Source organism: Camellia sinensis, chromosome 2, assembly GCF_055761805.1.
Source record: "Camellia sinensis isolate YWXY chromosome 2, ASM5576180v1, whole genome shotgun sequence".
NCBI classification, from domain to species: Eukaryota; Viridiplantae; Streptophyta; class Magnoliopsida; order Ericales; family Theaceae; genus Camellia; species Camellia sinensis.
Window position 1 is genome coordinate 116,606,991 of NC_138962.1, and position 22,333 is coordinate 116,629,323.

The following is a 22,333-nucleotide window of genomic DNA, read 5'->3' on the forward strand; positions in this document are numbered from 1 at the left end:
TCCATATTCTGCCCCTTCTAGCAAGATAGCGGGAACATATTCTCTTATTCTCAAATACAAGCCTTGGATGCATAAATGCATCCCATAGTTGTGCCATTCTCTATTGTTTCTTTTATAATTTTAGGAACTAATCTTTTTAAGTGATTAATCATGCCAAGTTCGTTATTTCCAAACCGTTGTATTTCTGGTTCATTCTGTGGGAGAAGGGTACTTGCATGAATAATAAACACATGCTAAAACAAAGCATCTGCAAGTTGATTTAGCTTGATGTCATCAAGACTAAACTTGATGTATCATGTAAGCTAGCGCCTAGCGTGCATGGCTTGGACATATATCGTACCCATCCATGCTGTACATCCCACAATTCTGATACCATGTGCTATGGTCTTGGGTTGAACTCAACCCCAAAAGCTAGCTTGTGAAGTGAGGGTACCCTCGAGCACTTCACGTCCCCTTTTGTACCTAGCTGATGTAGGACTTCGCTTCATAGTGAGCACATAATTGAGTTGAACTTCTTTTCTCCTTTTCTCCTCCTCCTGAAGGGGTGTCAGCCTCCCTTTAAGTTTACCATCCAACAAATTTAACTTTCAAGGGATTAGCCACTATTCTAAATATAGTAATGGTTGGAGTAGCCATTCATTAAAGTGCTAGAGTGTGGGGGTTGTTCCCATTATTGAAACCACAGTCTACGATTGTTATTTGTACATACAAACTTTTTTGGTGTTAAGATCAAAAGTTGAGAGGGAAGCCGTTCATGTGTGCGTGAGAGAGAGAGAGAGAGAGGTGGTGGTGGTGGTGGTGGTGGTTTGGGGGGGGGGGGAATTATATGTTCCTCCGCCAAATACCTCTATTATAATTGAAGAGGAGAGAGAGAACAAAGAGAGAAGAGTTTATAAGAACTATGGAGGCTATAGAATTGGACTCTGCCGACCTGTACATGAGAAACAGAGCACTTAAACTCTTTTTTCTCTGCAAATTTAATTTGTTTCTAGGGCTAATCCAATTTTGTACCCCTAGGCTGATTAATAAATGTAAAACTACGGAACTAACCACTGGCCTTGTGTCTATATGCCAAGTGGTATCATGTTGGCTTTCTTGACCATTTTTTTTTTAAGAATACTCAAATTTTGAAAAATATTTCTATATACATATATATATATATATATATATTTTAAAATGAAAATAGTATCAAATGTAATTGAAATGGGACCCTAAGACTTCACCTTATTGTTTTTCCCCAATGGACTTAATCAAGGTTCAAACTTACAATATTGGTTGTTGACTCAAGGACTACTAAGATAATTTGATTAGTGTATTTCATCAATGGGGCAATATGTAAAGATAAGCCATGGACAAAATTTCCTTTTTAAAATTTAAACCAGTGTTACCCAAAAATGCTAATACCGTAGCGATTTATGTTTTGGAACACATGTTCTGAAACATGATACACTTTCGTTCCAAAACAGAGAATTTAGTGATCCAAAGCATTCCTAAAATTTCTCCATTATATTTTCTGTAAAGTTTCCTATAGAAAGAAAAAATTGAAATATAATGAACTAAAACTCAAAGAGAATAGAGCTTTTGCATTACGAAATATAAAAACAATGGACCATAATGCTTCTAGAATAGCATTTTTATATTATTAATTTATAACAATATTTTATTGGATGCCTAACTATTAAAATATAATTGCTCTTATATTTAATAGTCTCTTAAATTCTAGTAATGTGATCTATAGAACCCTAGCCCTATTGCACCACATTTTAGAGCATGTGGTGTACCTCGTTTTCGTTCCTATTCCTCGTACCGGAACTTGTGTTCCATGTAACATAGATTTAAACTACAATAGAGGTAAAATAATGACAATCACCATCGAATGTACATGAACTAGATCTAAGCCAAACTAAGCCTCGTGTCCAATTAGGTGGGGTCGGCTACATAATTCTTTTTCGTAATTCCGCTCTGTCAAGGGCTATATGTTTAGTTAAATTAAATAAATTTTGTATCCTTTTTTACTACCACAGGCCCACAGCCCATGTCAATTTAGGTCCTCCTCGCCTCCCAAACATTTCCATTGATCATTTCTATCTTACTTACCATTACATTTACAAGTTCTTGTTGTATATAGCCGAACCTAGGAAGCACGGATACAGATACGGGATACGGATACGATACGATACGATACGGATACGGCGATACGACTAAATTTGAAAAATTAGGATACGGGTATGGCGGGGATACGTTCATAAAAAATATTATTTTAACAATTTTTAGTAATGCAGTATGCATAAAAATAAAACCTAAAGCAAAAGACAACTTGATAAAGAAGAAAGATTCCTATAAAACTAAGAGTCTTTAAGGTCAATAGCTTCAACTTGTTTCCCTTTATTAGTGAATATCACAAGACCTTAGCTAAAGTGAAAAAACCATTCTTAAATAAAAATTTCAGCAAATATACTTTTTTAAGTCATCAATGATAGCCTAGGAAGCACGGATACGGATATGGTGATATGGGGATGTGGATATGGCGATATGTCAAAATTTGAAAAAGTATGATACGGGTACAACGGGGATACATTCGTAAATTTTTTTATTTTATTTTATAATTTTAATAATGTAATATGTATGAAAATAAAACTTAAAGTAAATTAATAAATAAAGAAAGGGATTCCTATTAACTTAAAAGTGCTCAAACATTTATAAAACATCCAAAACTAAAAGCAAAAGCAAATGCAAATGCAAATTAAATATCATCCTTACATGCTAACACCAAAAAAAGAATGAGAGCAGAGAGAAGAAACGTAAGAGAGTGAGAAAGCAAGAGAGAAGTGAGAGAGACAACAAGGATACATCAATTTGACAAATTCTATTACTTTAACTCTCACTATATTCCTCTTATTAAAGAACTAAACAAAATATTATAAGTAATATGTAACTTCGAGTATCCGATACTTCAAAATTAATAAAAAATTAATTAAGAAGTATCCGATACTTTTAAGAAGTATCCGATACGTATTCGCGAGTATCCGAGGAGTATCGGTATCCGATAAGTATCCGATACGGATACGTCACCCTTTTTGAAGTATCCGTGCTTCATAGAGCTGAACCATCTTCTCCTTCAACTTGTCTTCAGTTGGAGCTACTCCTGCCATTTTATGATTATATTTATTTCTAATTTTTTCTTTCCTATCTTTACTGTACATCAGTCATAATATCTCGATTTTAGTTTCACTCATTTTTTGAATGTGTTGTTTCTCAGTTGCTCAACATTTTGTCTTGTAAAACTTCACTGGCCTTATAATAGTTCTATAAAAATTTTCTTTCAATTTAAATATGCTAGAAGCATTCCTCCACTTGAGCGTGCCTACATCGAGTCTATGGATTGCATCATCTCCAAGACTCCGACTTCTCTGTCCTTCATTAATTATTGAACCCAAGTTACAAAAATGTTCACTCTTTGTTATCTCCTAGTATTTGATCTTCACATTCCCATTTCTACTTCTAATGTCACTAAAAACTAAAGTTCATTCCATCTATTCAGTTTTAGTTATACTACTTTTAAACTCTTTTGACTTGAGTAATTCTCAACAGACCATCCGCTAGAACAATATCAAACATACTCCATGGGACATCATCTTGACGTGCTTAGTTAATTCGTCCATGACTAAGCCAAATAGGCAAGGACTCAAAGCTGACCCTTGATGCAATACGATAGTGATTGGGTTATTCACTAGTTTCTCCTATACGTAATGTAAGTATAGTCACAATCCCATCATCAGATGTTTCCGGAAAGTTTTGAAAATTGTCATGTCGGCATGTCCATGTGGCATTGTGTTGCAATTTTGGAAAATTGTCGTGTCAACTTGTCCATGTGTCATGTGTTCATATCCATGCTTCTCAGGTCTTAGTAATCAAAAGGATGAACATTTCTTATTTTGAAGACATAGTCATAGTTAAGATAAGATGCAAGCCTACATAAACACATGTAATCTTTTGGTGCAATAAGAGTTGAGTTTTGGAGAATTTGTGATTTGGTTTTGTGTAAGATTGTTTAACCTCTGCAAGTCATTGGTTTTCTTCTTCTTCTAATTATTTTTAGCAAGTTCTAGCACTTTGTACTCTACAGGTGCACCTTAAAAGTCAATGCTTTCAACCCTCAAATCATCGTTTAGCCAAATTGTTAGAATTTACCATCACCTACCACCACTACCACCTCACCTACTCCACTAAACCTAACCCACTACACTACTACCACTTCACCTACTCCACTAAACCTAACCCACTACACCACTATCACCATCCACTACACACCATCCACTACACCTACATCTATATAAGGAACCATTTGTAATAGACAGAAAATGTATCAACACAACAATCAATAATACATAAATTTTTACATGGTATCAGAGCAAGGTTAAAAACCTGGTATTTTCGCTTCACCGGCGGGCGGCAGCCTCGCCTTGGCCGCCCGCCGGACCTCTCATCTTCCAACTCTTTCTGCATGACTTCCATCACAGTGAAGGCACAAGCCCTGTTCAGATCAACCTTGCCAGTTTCAATCATCACCTTCAGCCTCACCCACTCCTTGAATTTCTCAATGCCCAACAAAAACTGCATGATGGACCCTTCGGAGAGGTTCTGAAATCTGCCCAGGAAGCAATAGTTTTGCCTCCATGGGTTGCTCTTGCTATTCGGTTGAGGCCCGGTGTCTGGGAATACATCCGAGTGAATATTAATGCCCTTGTTGTTGAGGAGTTGAGCGTCCCGGAGTATCTTCATTTCAAAGAAGAACTTGTTGAAGGACCTCGCAATGGCAACTTTGTTCTTGAGTTGGATTTCCTCAACAGGCACCTCTCTGCAAAAATGTTCCATGACAAGGAAAGCATGCTACCTCCATTATTTCCAACCCACAGGCTGCTCTCTCTCTCTTTTCTCTCTCTCTCTCTCTCTCGGTCTGAACAACCAACAATGCCGTCGCCGGAACTCCACGGCCACCGCCAAAAGAACCACCAACAGAGGCGGAGGCCGCCAGCGACGCCTCCGACACAATCACATCTCCGCCGACACCCGGCTTCACCGGCTGTAGCACTAGTTGAAGTTTGATCCAGCGATTGACTGGGTACCTCACCATTTTCCCCTGCAATGCGCTCTTCACATTCTTTGATCAAGTTGGTGAATCTCAAATCTCACTTGACCGATTTCTCTCTCTCTCTATGAGAGCCATGTTTGTTTAAAAGCAAAAAACACAAAAACAAGTGTGAGTGGATCTGACACTCCACTTCCTTTTCCTTTCCTCACCAAACCAGCTTTCACACTTGCACCCACGTGATTTTCTTTTATCTATTTCTTTTAATTTTTAATTCCTTCCCTTCTCCAATAAAATAATTCTTCCACAGAACTCCCACAGAGGCCTATATGTCACACACCCACCTTTCTTTTTATTATTTTATCACACAAGGGAGACAGCCCCATGTGAACCATTCACACGGTTTTCACTTTCCCAAACAAAAAAAAATTAAATAAATAAATAAATAAATAAATAAATAAAATAAAATACCATAAAACAACAAAGCACAATACACTCATTTTATTCATATCGGGATCAACCTCGATCCACATTTTACACAATAAAATAAAAAAAAAAAAAAAAAAAAAAAAAACACAAAACATCACAACCACAACAACTTTGTTTTCTTTTCTGCAGCCGGCCACCAACCGACCTCACTTCTTCGCCTATTCCGCCGGTCTTTTCTTCTTGCCTCCGTCCTGGGCGGTCCTTGACGGTGCTGCCTCCGTGCTTCCTCGGCCACCTAGCAAGTTGCCTCCTGCCTGTTCCTCCACTGCAGCATATGGCGGCCCTCCAAATCGGAACATCACCGTGGCCTTCCGCTTCAGCTCCTTATTTTCCGCCTTCAGCACACTTATCTCTGCTCGCGCATCCTTATACATGCGTTGGAGCAGAGCCAGTTGGGCGTTTAAATGCTGCACCTCATTTGCCCTACTCTGCAGCCGGTTCGACAAGTTTGTCACCGCAGTCATGGTTTCCACACATGACTTCAATGTATACTGATTGGCTTCCACATCCGACTGCACTGCCATTCTTTGCTCCACAGATCGCATCGGAAAGTTCAACGGAGCAAACTCCGGGGCGCTTGGTTGAGGTTCCAGTGCCACCGCACCAGTTCTCTCTCTCGTTGACTCGTTGAGGTCGGGAAAGAGGGTGAGCAGCCCGCGGGAAGACGAAGCCATTTTTCTGGGCTACAAAGTGTTCCACAGTTTCTCTCTCCGAAGAGGCAGAGTTTTTCAGAGAAGGGTTGGTTTCAGAGGTTTCAGAATGGTATGCCTCAGCCTCAGCCTCAGCCTTCGTCTTGGTTAAATAGCCAAGGCAGCCACGCGTATCGCGCGCCACTTGACGCCAGACGACAAACGGGCACGCCAACCAAGACACTCACGTGCCTCGCCATCATGTCCGGCACGTCTTTTGATGAAGTGGGCGCGCCTTTTGATGGAACGCCTTTTTATGGATTGGGCACGCCTTTTGATGGCACGCCTTTTTGAAAAATTGGGCACACCTTTTGAGGGTGCGATTTTTTATGGGTCCGACAAGACTCTGTAAACTGTCCCGACATTAATTCCGGTTAGTTTCTACAAGGGTCCGACAAGACTCTGTAAACTGTCCCGACATAGATTCCGGTTAGTTTCTACAAGGGTCCGACAAGACTCTGTAAACTGTCCCGACATTGATTCCGGTTAGCTCCTTCAAGGGTCCGACAAGACTCTGTAAACTGTCCCGACATTGATTCCGGTTAGTTTCTACAAGGGTCCAACAAGACTCCGTAAACTGTCACAACATTGTCTGCTACAACGGTCCGACATGACCCCATAAACTGTTTCTACAACGGTCCGACATGACCCCGTAAACTGTCTTCTACAACGGTCCGACATAACCCCATAAACTGTCTTCTACATCGGTCTGACACCACCATCCAGTGTCCTCTACCACGTTATGACACCCCCATACAGTGTCCTCTACAACGTTATGACACCACCATACAGTGTCCTCTACAACGTTATGACACCACCATACAGTGTCTCCTATCCTTTTTTTTCTGTATTTTCTTGTTTTGTTCCTCTCTTCAAACTCAAGTTGGTTAGTTTCTATCCTCCTTGAGTTTGCGGGGGGCTGTTAGAATTTACCATCACCTACCACCACTACCACCTCACCTACTCCACTAAACCTAACCCACTACACCACTACCACTTCACCTACTCCACTAAACCTAACCCACTACACCACTATCACCATCCACTACACACCATCCACTACACCTACATCTATATAAGGAACCATTTGTAATAGACAGAAAATGTATCAACACAACAATCAATAATACATAAATTTTTACACAAATTAATCCGTACATCAAGAGCTGACCCTAACACCCTACAACAAAAGGAAAAAGTTATTTTTTGGGGGGTACTGTTTACAGCCCCAACGCAACCCAAAATACAGCCCTGAAACTCTCCCATATACAGACCTAATAAACCCTGACCTCTTGCCCTACCTTTCCACCATCAAGTTGACTCCAAACGTGTAGCTTTGGTTATTGCCTAGACCTTTGAAGCACACATTCTCAGAAAATCCAGCATGCTGACAATTTGAAAGTCAACCCTTTTTTGGTTCTTCTTCATCTACAAACCCTAATCCATGTCTTCTATCATTTATAACCCTAACTTGACATGCCTTGTGAAATGTTTTTTCACCATAAAACAATTCACAAGGCTGAATATTTTGAATATTCAAAGTTGGCCTACATCTGGAACCAAGATATGGCACCAAGTCATCTTGGGGATACATATTGGTTGTTACTAAAACATTGATTGATTTATCCTGGCATAAAGTGATACAATTATAGTCCACATCCATTACACAATTTTTGGATAGCATGAGTTGTCTCAGATCGAAAGCATGTGATTTCGAGTTGACATCATTTTGGCCGATATTTTGAATCCTGTTTTTCATGTTTATCAAACAAGATAAAATAGTTCTTAATTAATCATCTTTTGCATTATTCACAAAATTCCTAAACCAAGCATAGACCAAAAGCCTATCAAAATAAACAAATAATCATAGATTGTTATGAACTTGTAAAAATAACAAATGCAGATACTTATTAGATACATCTTAAATTGCTAAAACCAATGCAATTGCTATAACATTAATCATAGGGTGTATCAATCCCCCCTTGTTGAAGAAAACTGGACTCATGCGAATCATAATTGTTGACTTTGATACCAAAGTTGATATAGTTTTTGTCTCTGCTACTGAATTTGGATTGACATGGCTCTAATAGTTATCCCATTAAGCATTTGGAGTTCTAATCTTTATATAATTTATTTTATTTTTTAATGGAAAGAGAAAGGGGAGAGGGGTTCTTAATTATTTTCTCATTGAAATATCTATTTGTCTTGCTAATCCCATTTGCATCCTTGAGGCAACCCCAACCCAACACACGGCTAGGTGGCCTACAGTTCCTTATCCCAACACCCCTACCAGGGTTCGGACAACGACCATTCCTATGGAAGAGCCAGGGAGATGCCACTAGGTCAACAACATACCTCGGCCAACTTGAATTACCTAAATCAATTAAAGTGTCATAACAAGCGCTTGTGGGTCCCATGTCAAGTGCCTGCAGTGAATCATAATTGTGGTGAGATCCATGTTAGAACATTATAATGCATCAAGGGTGGAGAAACAACCTTTGTTTCAATGTGCCTTCCATGGAAGGACCATGCATCAAGCTAAGTTGTAGATGTACTCGAATGTTCTTATATTGATTCAATCATTTTCTGATTCCTTCTGTGTATGTGTGAATCTAAGTATATATCTCTTTACTATTTTAAACTCGCCATTTTACTTTACATATACAGATGAAGTACAGAAAAATGGTCACCTTTTCTGCAGAGTATAATATACTGATTATAAATCCTTGATTGGATTTTTCTGTATACAAATGCGTTTCTCTATTGTCGTTGCTGTCTATATAGTGAGGTGTTATAGCCAAGTACTAATCTACTTGTGTCACAAAGCTCTTTCTAGTTCAACCTAACAGTTGGGTGATAATGGTATTGCAATGTTGCAGCTCCAAGATCCTAGCCTCGACATCCAGAAGGCAGGCAAGTACCTCATGCTCGCTGTTCAGGAGCTAGTATCAGGAGACCAATGTGAAGGGAGGTTTGTATTTGGCCGTGAAAGCAAGAAGCCCAAGGAGTCTAGTGACAGTGATAGATTTACAAGAGATGGAACAAACCCTAAGAGCTTGCTGCAAACACTCATGATGCGGGCGGGGCACTCCCCTCCAAAGTACAAAACAAAGCATCTCAAGACAAATGAATTCAGAGCGTTGGTAGAGTTTAAAGGAATGCAATTTGTGGGGAAGCCCAAGAAAAACAAACAGCTTGCAGAGAGGGATGCTGCTTTAGAGGCATTAGCTTGGTTGACTCAGACCTCTGACAAAACTAATGATGAGGATGATAATTCCCCACCTGATGTCACTGACAACATGTTGAAACTCCTTGGTAAGCGCAGAAGATCAAAGCGGCGCTCGGGTTGATGATACATTCATGTCAAATGGATCTCTTTTTGCAGTTGTGGTGCCAAAGAATGACAACTAAGCCATTTGTGATTTATGAATATGATGATCTCACACCTGGTGTCCCTAACAACATGCTAAAACATGGAGGCACTAGGATTGAAGCACCACTTTGGCCAATGTCGTACTGAAATGTCCCGTTTACCTGCTGTTTGGCCAAAGAACAGCAGTGAACAAAGTAGATGCTTTTCAAAACCGGTCTCGGAGCCTAGTGGTAATTTGAGCCCTAGATGATAAGGTTCAATATCGTTATGGAGGAAGAAATCAATATTTACACAATTTTGTCCTATGATTTGAATCTGTTAGATGCAGCCCCCGCATGAGGGGAGTTGAAGTGCAACATATTTTTGTTGTTTTTAATACCAGAATGGCAGGGTGGGGGACGTAATATACGAGAAAATATTGTAAATTTGAGGGTTTTCTTTTTTTTTTGGTGTAAAAGAAAAACAAAATATTGTTATTAAGATATAATTTATATTTGAACTTTGATTATATTCCTGTTCAGCATTTATTATCTGCATCTGATCTGAGTTATTGAAACTGAATTTTTTTTTAAAAAAAAAAAAAAAAAAAAAATCCTTTCAAGACATGGCATGTAAATGTATGGAGGCAATTTTTTAGGCCAGTCTTCGTGAAAGTTGCTTAGTGTTCTGTTTGTAGACCAACGGATTGTTTGGTTTACTGAAATAAAATAAAACATAATTAAATAATCATTATTATCCTCTTTATGGAATAACTATTATTCTGTAATAATGAATGATGATTTAATTTGTAATACTTATTGTCATTTTAACATTGATACTACAATGAAAAGATTATTTTATTTCACTTTATTTAAGCACCAAATCTAGACATGTAAGGTGGGTGGCTATCTGATCATAAAGAGAAAATATCATTTTGCCCTTTAAATTTTTATTCGTTTTTCAATTGGAACCCTACACTTCGATTAATATCAATTTTGCATTTAAACTTTCAAAATTTTGATCAATTTGGCTCCTGTCGTCACATGCCGTCTACAATTGGACAAAATGTGTTGACGTGACACCAAAATTTATTAGAAATTTCATTTTACTTCTCAAAATATACTTTAAAAATCAATTTGTCCCCCCAAACTATATCTTAAAAATCAATTTACTCTACACGTCGGCACATTCTGTTCAATTGTAGAATTTTGAAAGCTTAAATGTAAAATTAATATTAATCGAAATCTAGAGATCAAATTAAAAAATATATGAAAGTTCAGAAAGTGAAATGATATTTTCTTGATCATAAAAGAGGCCCCTCGTGATGTGCCCTTTTAAAACATTAATTAGGTGAAAAATTAATTAACCAATGCGTGATTATTTAATAGAAAATTCTCCTTTTAACTTCATTAACCAAAACATTTTCCCATCCTCATTCCATAACTTGACAAAAGTCGAATTGTCTTTGAAAAATGTATTCATATCTATTTTATAAACTCTGATTGCCAAAAACTGTCTAAATAAGTATTTTTTTTATAAAAAAAAATTGAGTTTTGTTCCGAATAAAGGTCCACAAGGTCAAAGTTATTGTATTGAGAAATTTGACAAACTTCATTGCTTTTGTAAAAAGGTTTAATTTTGACAAATATGTTCTTTTTATCAATTTTTTTATAAAAAAGTCAAGTTTTAGCCAATATCATCCATTTTAATTGTTTAAAATGAACTTCAAATTTATTTATTTATAATTTTAAATGGATAAAAGTTCACTCAATGCTTAGAACACCCTTCAGCATGCAACGTCCAAAATGAAATACATCACGATGTTTAAAGATTATAAACCACAAATTAAGTTTACATGTTACAACACAAAAAGTCCTTAGCCCAAATTAACCTATGGTCCAAAATCACCAAAACAAAAGTAAATCCATAGCTTCCTTTTACAATTTCTCCTCACATTTCTAGCACAAGAAAGTCGAAGTATATACTTTATTCCATACACTCATTTATTCATTTTATTTATAGGATCCACAATGATAATTAGAAAGATTTCTATATATACGTCCAATAATATCATAATATGATACATCAGCCCAAACTGCCTTACTAATGGGATGTCCTAACACGTTACAAAATTTTGCTTTAGATAATATGATCCAATCATAGGAATAATAGGAACTACAGTGTCAAACTTCTTAGTAGAATTTGACTCCATACCATTAAATGGTTTAGTTGCACACTTGAAACAATAAGTCAAGGACACTGTGTGAGTCGAGTATAGAAATTGTTCATTCGGCAAACAGAGCACTCCCAGGCCCATCACTGATGGGCCCAAGTTTAACCAGGCTCAATGGATTACAGAGGTTCGATGCTGAGTAAATCCTTTCACTGACTAGGTGACACATCGGGAGGGTAGTGTTGACAATCAAAGAACATTAATGCTGAGTACTAGGGACAATTCGGTAGGCTATCCCAATCAAAATGGGCCCAAGCCATCCCTTTCCGGAGGTGTAATAGGGACGTGGGTGTTGACATTATGGTAATGATGATGATCAAACTACGTGAAGAAATATTTACACATGACCTCTATATAAAGAAGGTAATTAGAAGAAGAAAGATATGCCTAATCACCCTAACTTGATCTTTTATTTGAATACCTAACCCATTTTCTTTCTCAACCAATATCTGTTTTGATCGTTAGAGTACTAATTTCGGCACCCCCGACTAAAGTGTTACTTGTTTCAGGTACCGGAGCGAGGATCCAACAAAGGTTTGTTTTGGACGAAGAAGTACTGCAAATCCACCTCTCACAATTGGCACCGTCTGTGGTAATACTCAAACTCATCCATGGAAGATCCAACTAATGATCCTCCAACTACTAAAGTTGATACCACAGTACCCGGAGGTTCCTTCAATCCAGATGGAATTCTCTCGTATGATGAGTATTAAAATTCGATCCACCAAATCCATCTTTACCACGGATGTCCACTGAAGATGCAATACGTACGCTGCTAGACCAATCCAAACGTAACGAAAAACGTTTTGAAGTTATGGAAGCTGAGAATGAATGCCTTCGCTAAGAATTGGCAAAATCTAAGAAAATATCATGCTAGGAGCGCAGCCGGTCTCTAGTAAAGGGAGCCAACCAACATCATCCCCGGAGACATGGTAATAGCAACAGTTTTACCGATTTATCTCGAGGCAAGCCCAAGAAACGTGACCGTGATAATGTCTCGAGATTATCTGATGAAGAACACTCCCTGCGGGCACGACAACGGGCAAGAAAACGAAAGGATGAAGATTCTGTTTTAGAGGACAAGCACAATCCATTTGTCCAGTGGATAGCTATTAGCTAGGGATGCCTTGCCCAAGAAATTTAAGGCTCCGTCATTTACACTCTATGAAGGCAAGTTGGACCCCACTGATCATGTTCATCACTACAAGCAGGCCATCACACTATATGTAGATGATAAAGCACTTATCTATTGTATTTTCCTTAGTAGCTTAGGCCATTTGGCTGTTAGATGGTATTACAAACTTGAACTGACTTCCATCAAGAGTTTCACCAGCTCTAGAAATCTTTCTGGGGTAGGTTCATCACCAATGAAACATAGCACAAACAAGTGGATTCCTTGTGGGCAATGAAGATTGGACCCAACAAGACTCTCAAGCATACTCGACAAATTTTTTGGAGTGTTTTAATCTTGTTGATGATGATTGTAATGATGCTATGGTTGTTTCAACCTTTAAAATGGGACTTCACCTAGACAGTCCGCTTCAGAACTCCTTGACCCGAAGACTACCAAAATCAATTTGGACCTTGATGAAGAAGATGGAGGAATATTGTAAGATTGAGGATGACATGCTCCAAATAAATGTTGGGCTTCAAGCCCCAGAGTTGGCCGCACCAATTGTGGCTCAGCCACTAATACCAAACAGAGAAGTCACACCGCCAAGAAAGAGTCCAAAACCAAGTGGAAAGTTCAGAAAGGATAACTGCCGAGGCTCGCACTAAAGAAATGAACAGTACCAAGTTGACTCTAGGGGTCAACGACGTTCTGATAAAAAATACATAAAATTTTCAGAGCCAATTAGTCAGATCCTCCCAAAGATCAAACATCGCACTTTCTTCAAGTGGCCGACCAAGATGTTTGGACCCCCTAATATGAGAAGAAGAGATCAAAGGTGCAATTATCATCAAGATCATGGCCATTTGACAGATAAGGACCACTTGAAGGATTTGTTAAGGGTTGGTCATGTGACACCAGACATTTCATGCATATGCACATCATGACATTCATGCATGTTAATCTCATGTTAAGTGCTTATTTGCTTGAACTAGAACTTGGAAGGAGTATAGGAGAAGGAGAAGTTAGTTTAGAAACCTAAACTTAGGAAATATTGCTTGTTTCATACTTGAAGTTAGGGAATGGTTTAGATTGGAATTTGAGAGCCATAGGATGTCCCCATGCCTTAATTGAAGAGCTTAAAGGTTTTAGTCTAATGAACTTGTACATTTCATGCTATTTGCCAAATTGCTAATTAGGATTAATTAGGATAAGATTAGATTATTTAGTTTTAAAGTTGGTTAACTAGGCCAAAACAAGGAGATTAGATAATTAAGGAAACTTATGACTTTTGCCCCATTCACACCATATAAACCTCATGTCTCAATCCAAACAAATAAGGTATTTACTGGGGAATTCAAGAACAATCGGGAGAAGAGGAAGAAGAGAAGGAGAAAAAGGGGAGAAAAGGAAAGAAAAGTCAAAAGAGCTAAGGATTCGAGCCTAGAAATTCCAAGAAAATCACTATGAGGTAAGAAACTCGACCCTTTTCTATATTCCCATATTAAAACATAACCAAAAATAGATTAGGAATAAGTTTTGGAATTGAAATAGAAAGAAAATAGGAAAGTTTGGAAGTTAGGAAAGAGTTTGAAGAAATGATAGAAAACTATGTTTTGAACTAGTTTCATGCAAGATTTGAGCAAGCCAAGCATTATGTTATGAACCTAGACCTTTTATTTGTAACTAAGAAGCTTTAGAACTTGGTCTTGAAGGATTGAAAACATTGAATGAAAGAAAGGATTGAAAAGATTGAAAAACTTGAATTAAACTATCTATTACTTGTTTAATCATCAAATCAATGCATAATCCTAAGTTTTTATTACTTTTTCATTATACATATGGTTATTAGGATGTTATGGATCAAGATTTGGGATTTGAAAGCTTGAGATATGGGGTTGGAAGCCTTATAACAGCCTAGAAGGGAGCAATTCGTGAAATGCAAAATCTGTTCTACAGATCACCGCTTGAGTGGACCGCCCAGAAACCTGTGTGAGTCGGTTAGCCACTTTAGCAGTTAAAGGATGGCTCGAGCGCATTTTAGACACTCCCAGAATCTCTTTATGTTGGTCTGAACTTCTATAAGTACCCATTCATCGCTCGAACAGATTGCCTAGTTTTGGAAAGCTGAAAACTTGATTTCACCTGTTTCTCTCCCTTTCCTTGGACACTTTTAGGTATGTTTTGGACCTAGACACATGAATAACATAATTAGAAACCCACTTGAATCGTGTTTAAATAGAGAAGAGAATTAAAGTCCAATTACATGATAAAATTCCTATAATAAGTTTGAAGTTTCCTACAATTCAATGTTTGCTATTGTTTTGTGTAGGTCAAGCCTTGGAGGGAAAAACCTTGTCTAGTTGAGCGATTTGTGACTAGTAATTTAGTAACGCTATGTTTGATAAATTATATTTTCAATGCAAACTTGATTATGTTTATAAACTTGATATGTTTTATTATGAATGAACATTTTATACTTTTGTGTCATGTATCTAGATGGCATTCTTGGATCATGTCCCACAATTGATGAAATATCCAATCATGTATTATAGCCGAGCTCATCTTGTTACGTTTAGCCAATACTCGGGCCGGTTTAGAACCTTGTAATCCTTGAAATGCTCATCACTATGTATTTTGTTTGCAAGTCAAGCTATGCTTTGTCTTATACAAGTGACTATGTTATTTTGAAAGAATATTTAAAGTTTTTAATATTCATTCATTTACCGCCTTACTTTATTGCTATTCACTGGGCTATGGCTCACTGTAGACGCGCCTCGAGGGCCTTATGCTACAGTTCAGACTCAAACGTCACGGTTCTTAATCTCATATCACAATGTGCGATGTGAGATTGATAAATCACCAAAGAGTCTAAATTTGGCAAATCGTTTTGGAAAACTGATTTTTAAGAAAGAAGTGTCAAACATGGACTGCTTTGCCAGATACAGAGTCGCCACCTAAATGTTTTATTTTAGGGGAATTTAGGAAACCCTGACTCGTGCCTAAGGCCACGTGTTCGTCATCACCAAAGTTGCCTCGGCTCGGGAACTTGGGTACGATTGGGGAAGGTCATCTATGAGCACCCCCGCTCGCCCGATCAAAGATCGGCCTGTACTAAACATGATATCTTGTTTTTGAAAACACATGCACTCTTATTCCGGTTAATTAGCTAATCTTACTACGTGATGCGTACTACACAAAAGTATAGACTAGATCACCTAATTTGGAATAAAGCATCGCATATCCGTTTGTTTGGAAATGGTTTGGAGTTTGCTACTCGCAAGTAGGCTAAAATGTGGATTTGCCACCCTCAAGTGGGCTTAAAACTCGCATTTCGATGAATTGTTCCAATTCAAGCAATTTAACCTTCACCCACAAGCATTCAAGCAGTTTATATCACATAAGAAAATAGCCTCATGGCAAGCATGCTATCATGACAATCACTCACACACATGCAAGATGCTAAAGCATAACACTTACAGTGTACTCCGAGCCAAAGAAAGAAGCTAATTAGAAATCATGCGTGAATCCTAACTATGCTGAGATGCCTAATACAACACGTGCAAAAATGTAATTAGAATATGCTTAGCTAATCTAAGATGTCATATGAATGCAACTAGATAATCATGTACTCAAATCGGTATTGAAATACAATGTAGTTAGCATGATGCGCCAAGCCCGATGCATGCGATACAGGTGAATGGATGCAAACATGCATAGCATAAGGTATGCTAATTGAAACATGCCCTAAGACTAACCATCAAAAGCAGGTAAATAAAAGGGAGAAAGACGTGGGGTTGGAAGACATTCACACACTCACGCACACTTATTACAAAATTGTGCCCTCTCGACGGAGGGTCCGAAAGAATAATACAAATTAACTAATTAACAACTAATAAGCTAATTAATTATTATACAACACTTAACTAATTAAGCTATGAAAGCAGTAAAACAGCCTCTGGAAGAGGGACAAATGCATGCATGCTCGGCTCTGCCCGGAAATCTATCGCTATGCTCATGCTGCCTCTGTTTACACTGCTCTGCACCTCTGAAAACTGCACAAGTCTCAAGGATGCTTCTGAATCACCTTCTGGGTGCTGTGAGAGGCCATCGGCCAAGTGGAAAGACCATCGGCCAAGAGGAACTGGTCATCGACTAATAATGGGGCTCTCGGCCATAAATTTGTAGCCGACCGGCACTGAAGATGGCCGACCAGCCATCTCTTCCTACAGAATGCTGTTTTGCTGCAACAGAGAACAAATAGAGCATGGCAATGCATTTAGAAGACAATGTATGCACGACTACCCTCCCTATCATGTCATGAGCTCAAGAGAGTATGGTCCTCGACCCTCGGGCCACCAATCACGCGCCTCGATGCATGATGGCCAAAGAGGCCAAGTGTGCAATTTATATCAAATGAAATGCACACAACATATAAGGGGCCCCAACCTCTATCATGCTTAATCAAGAGGCAAGGGATGTATGCTTAATGCTATGCAACCTAGGCATGCAAGCAAGCTAATGCCACATGATCATGCAAACAAGCAATGTACAATAGGCATACAACCTAAACAAGTAAACATGCAAGGCATATAACAACAATGCCAATGACAAGCATGCAACAACTTGTGAGGCAAACATGTGACAACATGTAAAGGGATAAGCATGCAACAAGCATGCAACATACTAGAATGCAACAACACGCAAGGTACTAAATATGCTACAAGCATGCGACAACATGCAAGGCAAGCATGCAATAACATGCAAATGATGGACTTAAACCAAAATGGACAGCTCTCAAATAGGCCCAAATCAGTGGCCAAAGTGATGAAACAAAGGCATGAAATACACATACAAACATGCATGCTAATTAGCCTAAGGATTAAGGCATAAAGGGCAACTCTTAAGCACCCTTAAAAGAGACAAATATGGACATGTGACAAACATGTTAAACTCTGAAATCATGCATGGAAAGGTGCCAAATCAATCAAACTACACAAGTAAAGCATGCAAGAAAGCCCAAAGCTTGAGGCTAGCCAAGGGGCTCAAACCATAGCCACACAAGGCAAGCCCCAAAGGGCCAAGGGATCCTAAAACAGTCCTAAGGTAGGTCTAAACAAGACCAAAGACAAGCTCAAAACTAGCTAACACAAGCTAGAACACAACGCCAAAACATGAGGCATGCAAGGCTACCAAAGAGGGTGTTACACTACACCTATCAAAACCAAACATGGCATGACTTAAGCCAATAAAATCAGAGTTATGGCATGTTAGAATAAGCCCAAAAACCCACTTAGATGGCATCCCAAAGGCCTAAGCATGATGGCATACGCAATGACACATTCATGAGGTATAAAACACAAACCCTTTGAAGCATTAAAGGAGTAATAAGTGCAAGCATGTGAGCATGAAACATGGACTGAAATAACATAACAAGTGATGCCAAATCACTGAAATGGCCCAAGTAAAGCATGCTAGTGACTTGAACACTCAAAGCTAACAAGCTAGATTACATGGTGGCTATACAAAGCAAGGCATACATGGTTAAAACAACTCAAATCAGAGCTTAAGCATGCTATAACAAGGCTAAAAGCTTCATGGAGTCGAGCCAAAATCATGCTAGAATGACATGTTACAACATGATGCATGTTAAGGCAATAAAGAGGATTACAAGACAAGTATATGGTGCATGCAAGGAGCCATTAACCGACCTTAGACAGAGGTAAAACATGGAAAAATAACACCAAATACTTGCTGAAATGAAGCTAAAACAAGCTAAGCACACATGCTACCTACATAAGCCATTTATGCAAGCATTCAAGACAACAAGGAGAGGGGATGACCCTCTCCTATTTAGGACACCAAAACCACCTCTCCACCACTAAAAATCCTCTGGATTTCGGTGGTAGAGAGGCCATGCAAAGTTTAAAGCAAGGGCCAAAAGGTATGGCCTAAAACAAGGCCTTGGAGGGGGTAAACAACCCCAAACCTCAAAATGACCTTAAACAAAGTTCTAAATCAAGTAAAAACAGAACTTTTATCAGTTAATAGCTAAACTCAAAACAATAAGCAAGAAGGGCTAAAATCTTAAACAAGAAAGGGGTATCTAAAGCAAGAATGCTCACCTTTGAAGAACACCTTCAAGAACACAACACCAGCACCTTTCTCTAATCAAAAATAGCCCAAGAACTCCAAAACCAAATCCTTAGCACCTCAGCAACTCAAGGATGGTGTAACACTAGGTGTTTGTGTGCAAAAATAAGACAAAATCACACTTTTGAGCACAAAAACACACACAAATACAGAGAGAGAGAGAGGGATATATAAACTCTATATCTATTTTTCTCCACCTCTGAGAAGGGAGGAGGAGCTCCCTTCTTATAGAAATCCAATTTGCAAAGCTTCTTGGAGAAGCTAAGCAAGAGGCAAATCCCTCCATGCACGTGTATGGAGAGGGGGAATTGTGCGTGCCAGCTATGCCAACTGGCACAAAATATCTGCATAAAGCAGATGAACAGGGTTCGGCCAGCAAAAATGGCCGATCGACCAACATGGGGGCCGGCCGACCAAATATAGTGCCGATCGGCCAACACTTTTGGCCGATGGCAAGAAAAATGGGCCGATGGCTTCATGTCACGCCCCACTTTTTATTACTCGAAGTCATTACCAAATTCATTAACTTAATTCAATTTCAAGGGTAACATGCAGAAATAAACTCATACATTCAATCCGTAGGAGTGATTAACAATACTCTCATTCGTATGCAAGTAAATATTACATGAACATACTTAATAAATTGCCCTTGGGCTTACATCACTTAAGGTATAAGAAGAAGGGTGTAACCCTTTTACAACAACGGCATTCCGCCAACATAACTGACGCCCCGTGGCCAGTAAATAAGTAGATCCAAATCTTGCAGCTCAATCTGCTTAATATCTGAAAAAGATTCAACAACGTGGGATGAACATATAGTCCAGTAGGGAACTCAACATGATCCTCAACAATAACAACTTACAGATAGCTATGATCATGAACACTCATTCTCATACTAGAATAGTAATGTGACAGTTTATACAAAATATATATGTATGAACTTTTCTAGAAAACAACCATTTCAATCAACGCCATAGGCGATTCATCTTTCTTTTTCTTTTCATTAATCCCCGTTCCCAATCTTTCACAACATTAATAATACCTTAGGAAACAGTTTCACTAAGCCCACTACACTTTTCCATTTTCCAAATATACACAGATATGCTTTTCAAAATATATGTTTCTTTAAAAAGTCCGTTCTCCTTCACACTTTCCAAAAGACAAATATGACGTTTTGGCTTTCTCCCCATACAATCAATTCTAAACATGCACTGTTATAAAAGAGATAACAACTCACCGACATGCATAAGATAAACCAATGAGGCAACTCGCCCCTCAAAAACCATAATCAACACAATCCATGATATTCCCAAACACACTGAAATATCAACAACAAACTTTGCTCTACTAGCTATGCGCATAGTAAGCCAAGGATACACCTCTCACAACAACATACCAGTTTACCAGGCGCTAGCTGGAAGGGTGTGGTACCTTAGATTCTCAGCGCAGTCAGTTTACCAGGCGCTAGCTGGAAGGTAACGGTACCTCTGATTATCAGCGCAGGGTATAACACCACCAATTGAAATGCAACAGGGCATAACCAACATGTACAACATATATACATAAACTATCCAAATACAAACAATGTGTTAAAGTGTATGAACACATAGGTGTGTGGAGTCCATCCTCTATCTTCTCACACACACTGGAGTACAACCCCTCTCTCCTCCCTAACAAGTATACATATATAATGCATCTCAATATTTCATCACATAAGATGTTCAATCAACAATGGTGTAATGCATACACGACAATTCAACACAACCACGTCATCCTCCACCGATGACCAAGGACAAAACCTCTAGATGCAAATATTTAGTACATCTATTAAAGACTCAATTACTATGAGACCACAAACCCGACAACAACATTAACATGGTAATTCAAGATACAATTCCACACATGTGTGTTCAACACTCATGAAACAACAATCCAATCTTCATACGTATTTCAAAATATCTTTCCCGTTTCACAAAACAAGTTCCATATCCCTTTTGTTTTCACAAAATCAACTCCGTCCCTTTTGTTGTTACAAAACCAAATTCATTCCTTTGTTTTACAAAACCACTTCCATTGATAATAAATTCATAACTCACATTAGTCCACTACATTCATTTCAAACCATTCCAAAGCCAAAGTTAATCCCTTAGGCATTAACACCTTCACCCAACCCACATCAACACTAGAGATTTACAATATAAATTCACTATCCTCCATTTTAATTTAATTTATCAATCAAAAAATGATTTAGGGCTTTTTCTTCCATCAACTACAACATGCTAATTTACACTCCAATTAGCCCAAAGTATCCATCAATGACAACATAACCATTTTCCAACACCCAACCCTAGGTTCCTTCCCATGATTTCAAACAAATCCAACATGGATATGATTTTTATGCAATACAAAATTACCACATGTCTATCTATATACGAAGTATTGAAAAAGAACAAGGAGAATCCCTACCTCAAATGGAGAACTCAAATAGAGAAGATGACCCGAAATCAAAGTGCTCCAAATCCCAAATTTCTTGGATCACAACGAAGCCCTCGACGATCAACACACTTCTTACAAAGGCCCAAGGTGAGGAAAACACTCTAGCTAGATCAATCCTAGGAGAGAAGTTAGGTTTTTAGAGTGAGGTGCTCTCCAATGGCTTTTTCGGAAAAGTAAGAGAGAGAAAGGAAATCAAAAAGTGATTCAAAAAGCTGAATCTCGGTGTGTTATACAGGTCGACCCGCTCGAGCGTGGAAACCCCCGTTCGAGCGTCACTCACAGACTCCCACTCGAGCGCCAAAACCCCCGCTCGAGCGGCGGATACCACAATCCAGAAGTTTTGCAGAACAGGTCCCTGCTCGAGCGTCCAACTCCCCGCTCGAGCGTCACACACAAACTCCTGCTCGAGCGTCAAACCTCACACTCGAGCGTCCAACACTACAGAGGAAGTACTGGGAAGGTGATTTTCCCGCTCGAGCGCCGAAACCCCCGCTCGAGCGGAGAGGCCAAAAACTGGGCAAAGATTCTAAGTTTTAAAACACAACCAACTTATTCCTAACAAGTCCAACACAACCCAAAGCTCTAAGATAAAGAGTAAGGGATAGAAAAGAGGATAAGACAACAACAAATCTACGGAACCAAGTCCGGATTACAGTTCAATAACAACAGGGAATACCGGGATCGCTATACTTCATGCCTTGGCCGATGGGTTGAGGGGATG

General features: G+C 38.7%; 1 protein-coding gene across 2 annotated transcripts in view; it reads left to right on the forward strand.

The window, feature by feature from the left end:
• Positions 1-10,148, forward strand: part of ABO6 (DEA(D/H)-box RNA helicase family protein) — a 54,822-nt gene extending 44,674 nt beyond the window's left edge. For both annotated transcript variants that reach the window (XM_082915463.1, XM_082915464.1), the window contains one exon: positions 9,147-10,148. In XM_082915463.1, coding sequence (XP_082771589.1) covers positions 9,147-9,617 — 471 coding nt within the window. In that variant the 3' untranslated portion in view covers positions 9,618-10,148. The remainder of the gene's footprint in view (positions 1-9,146) is intronic.
• Positions 10,149-22,333: the final 12,185 nt, after the last annotated feature.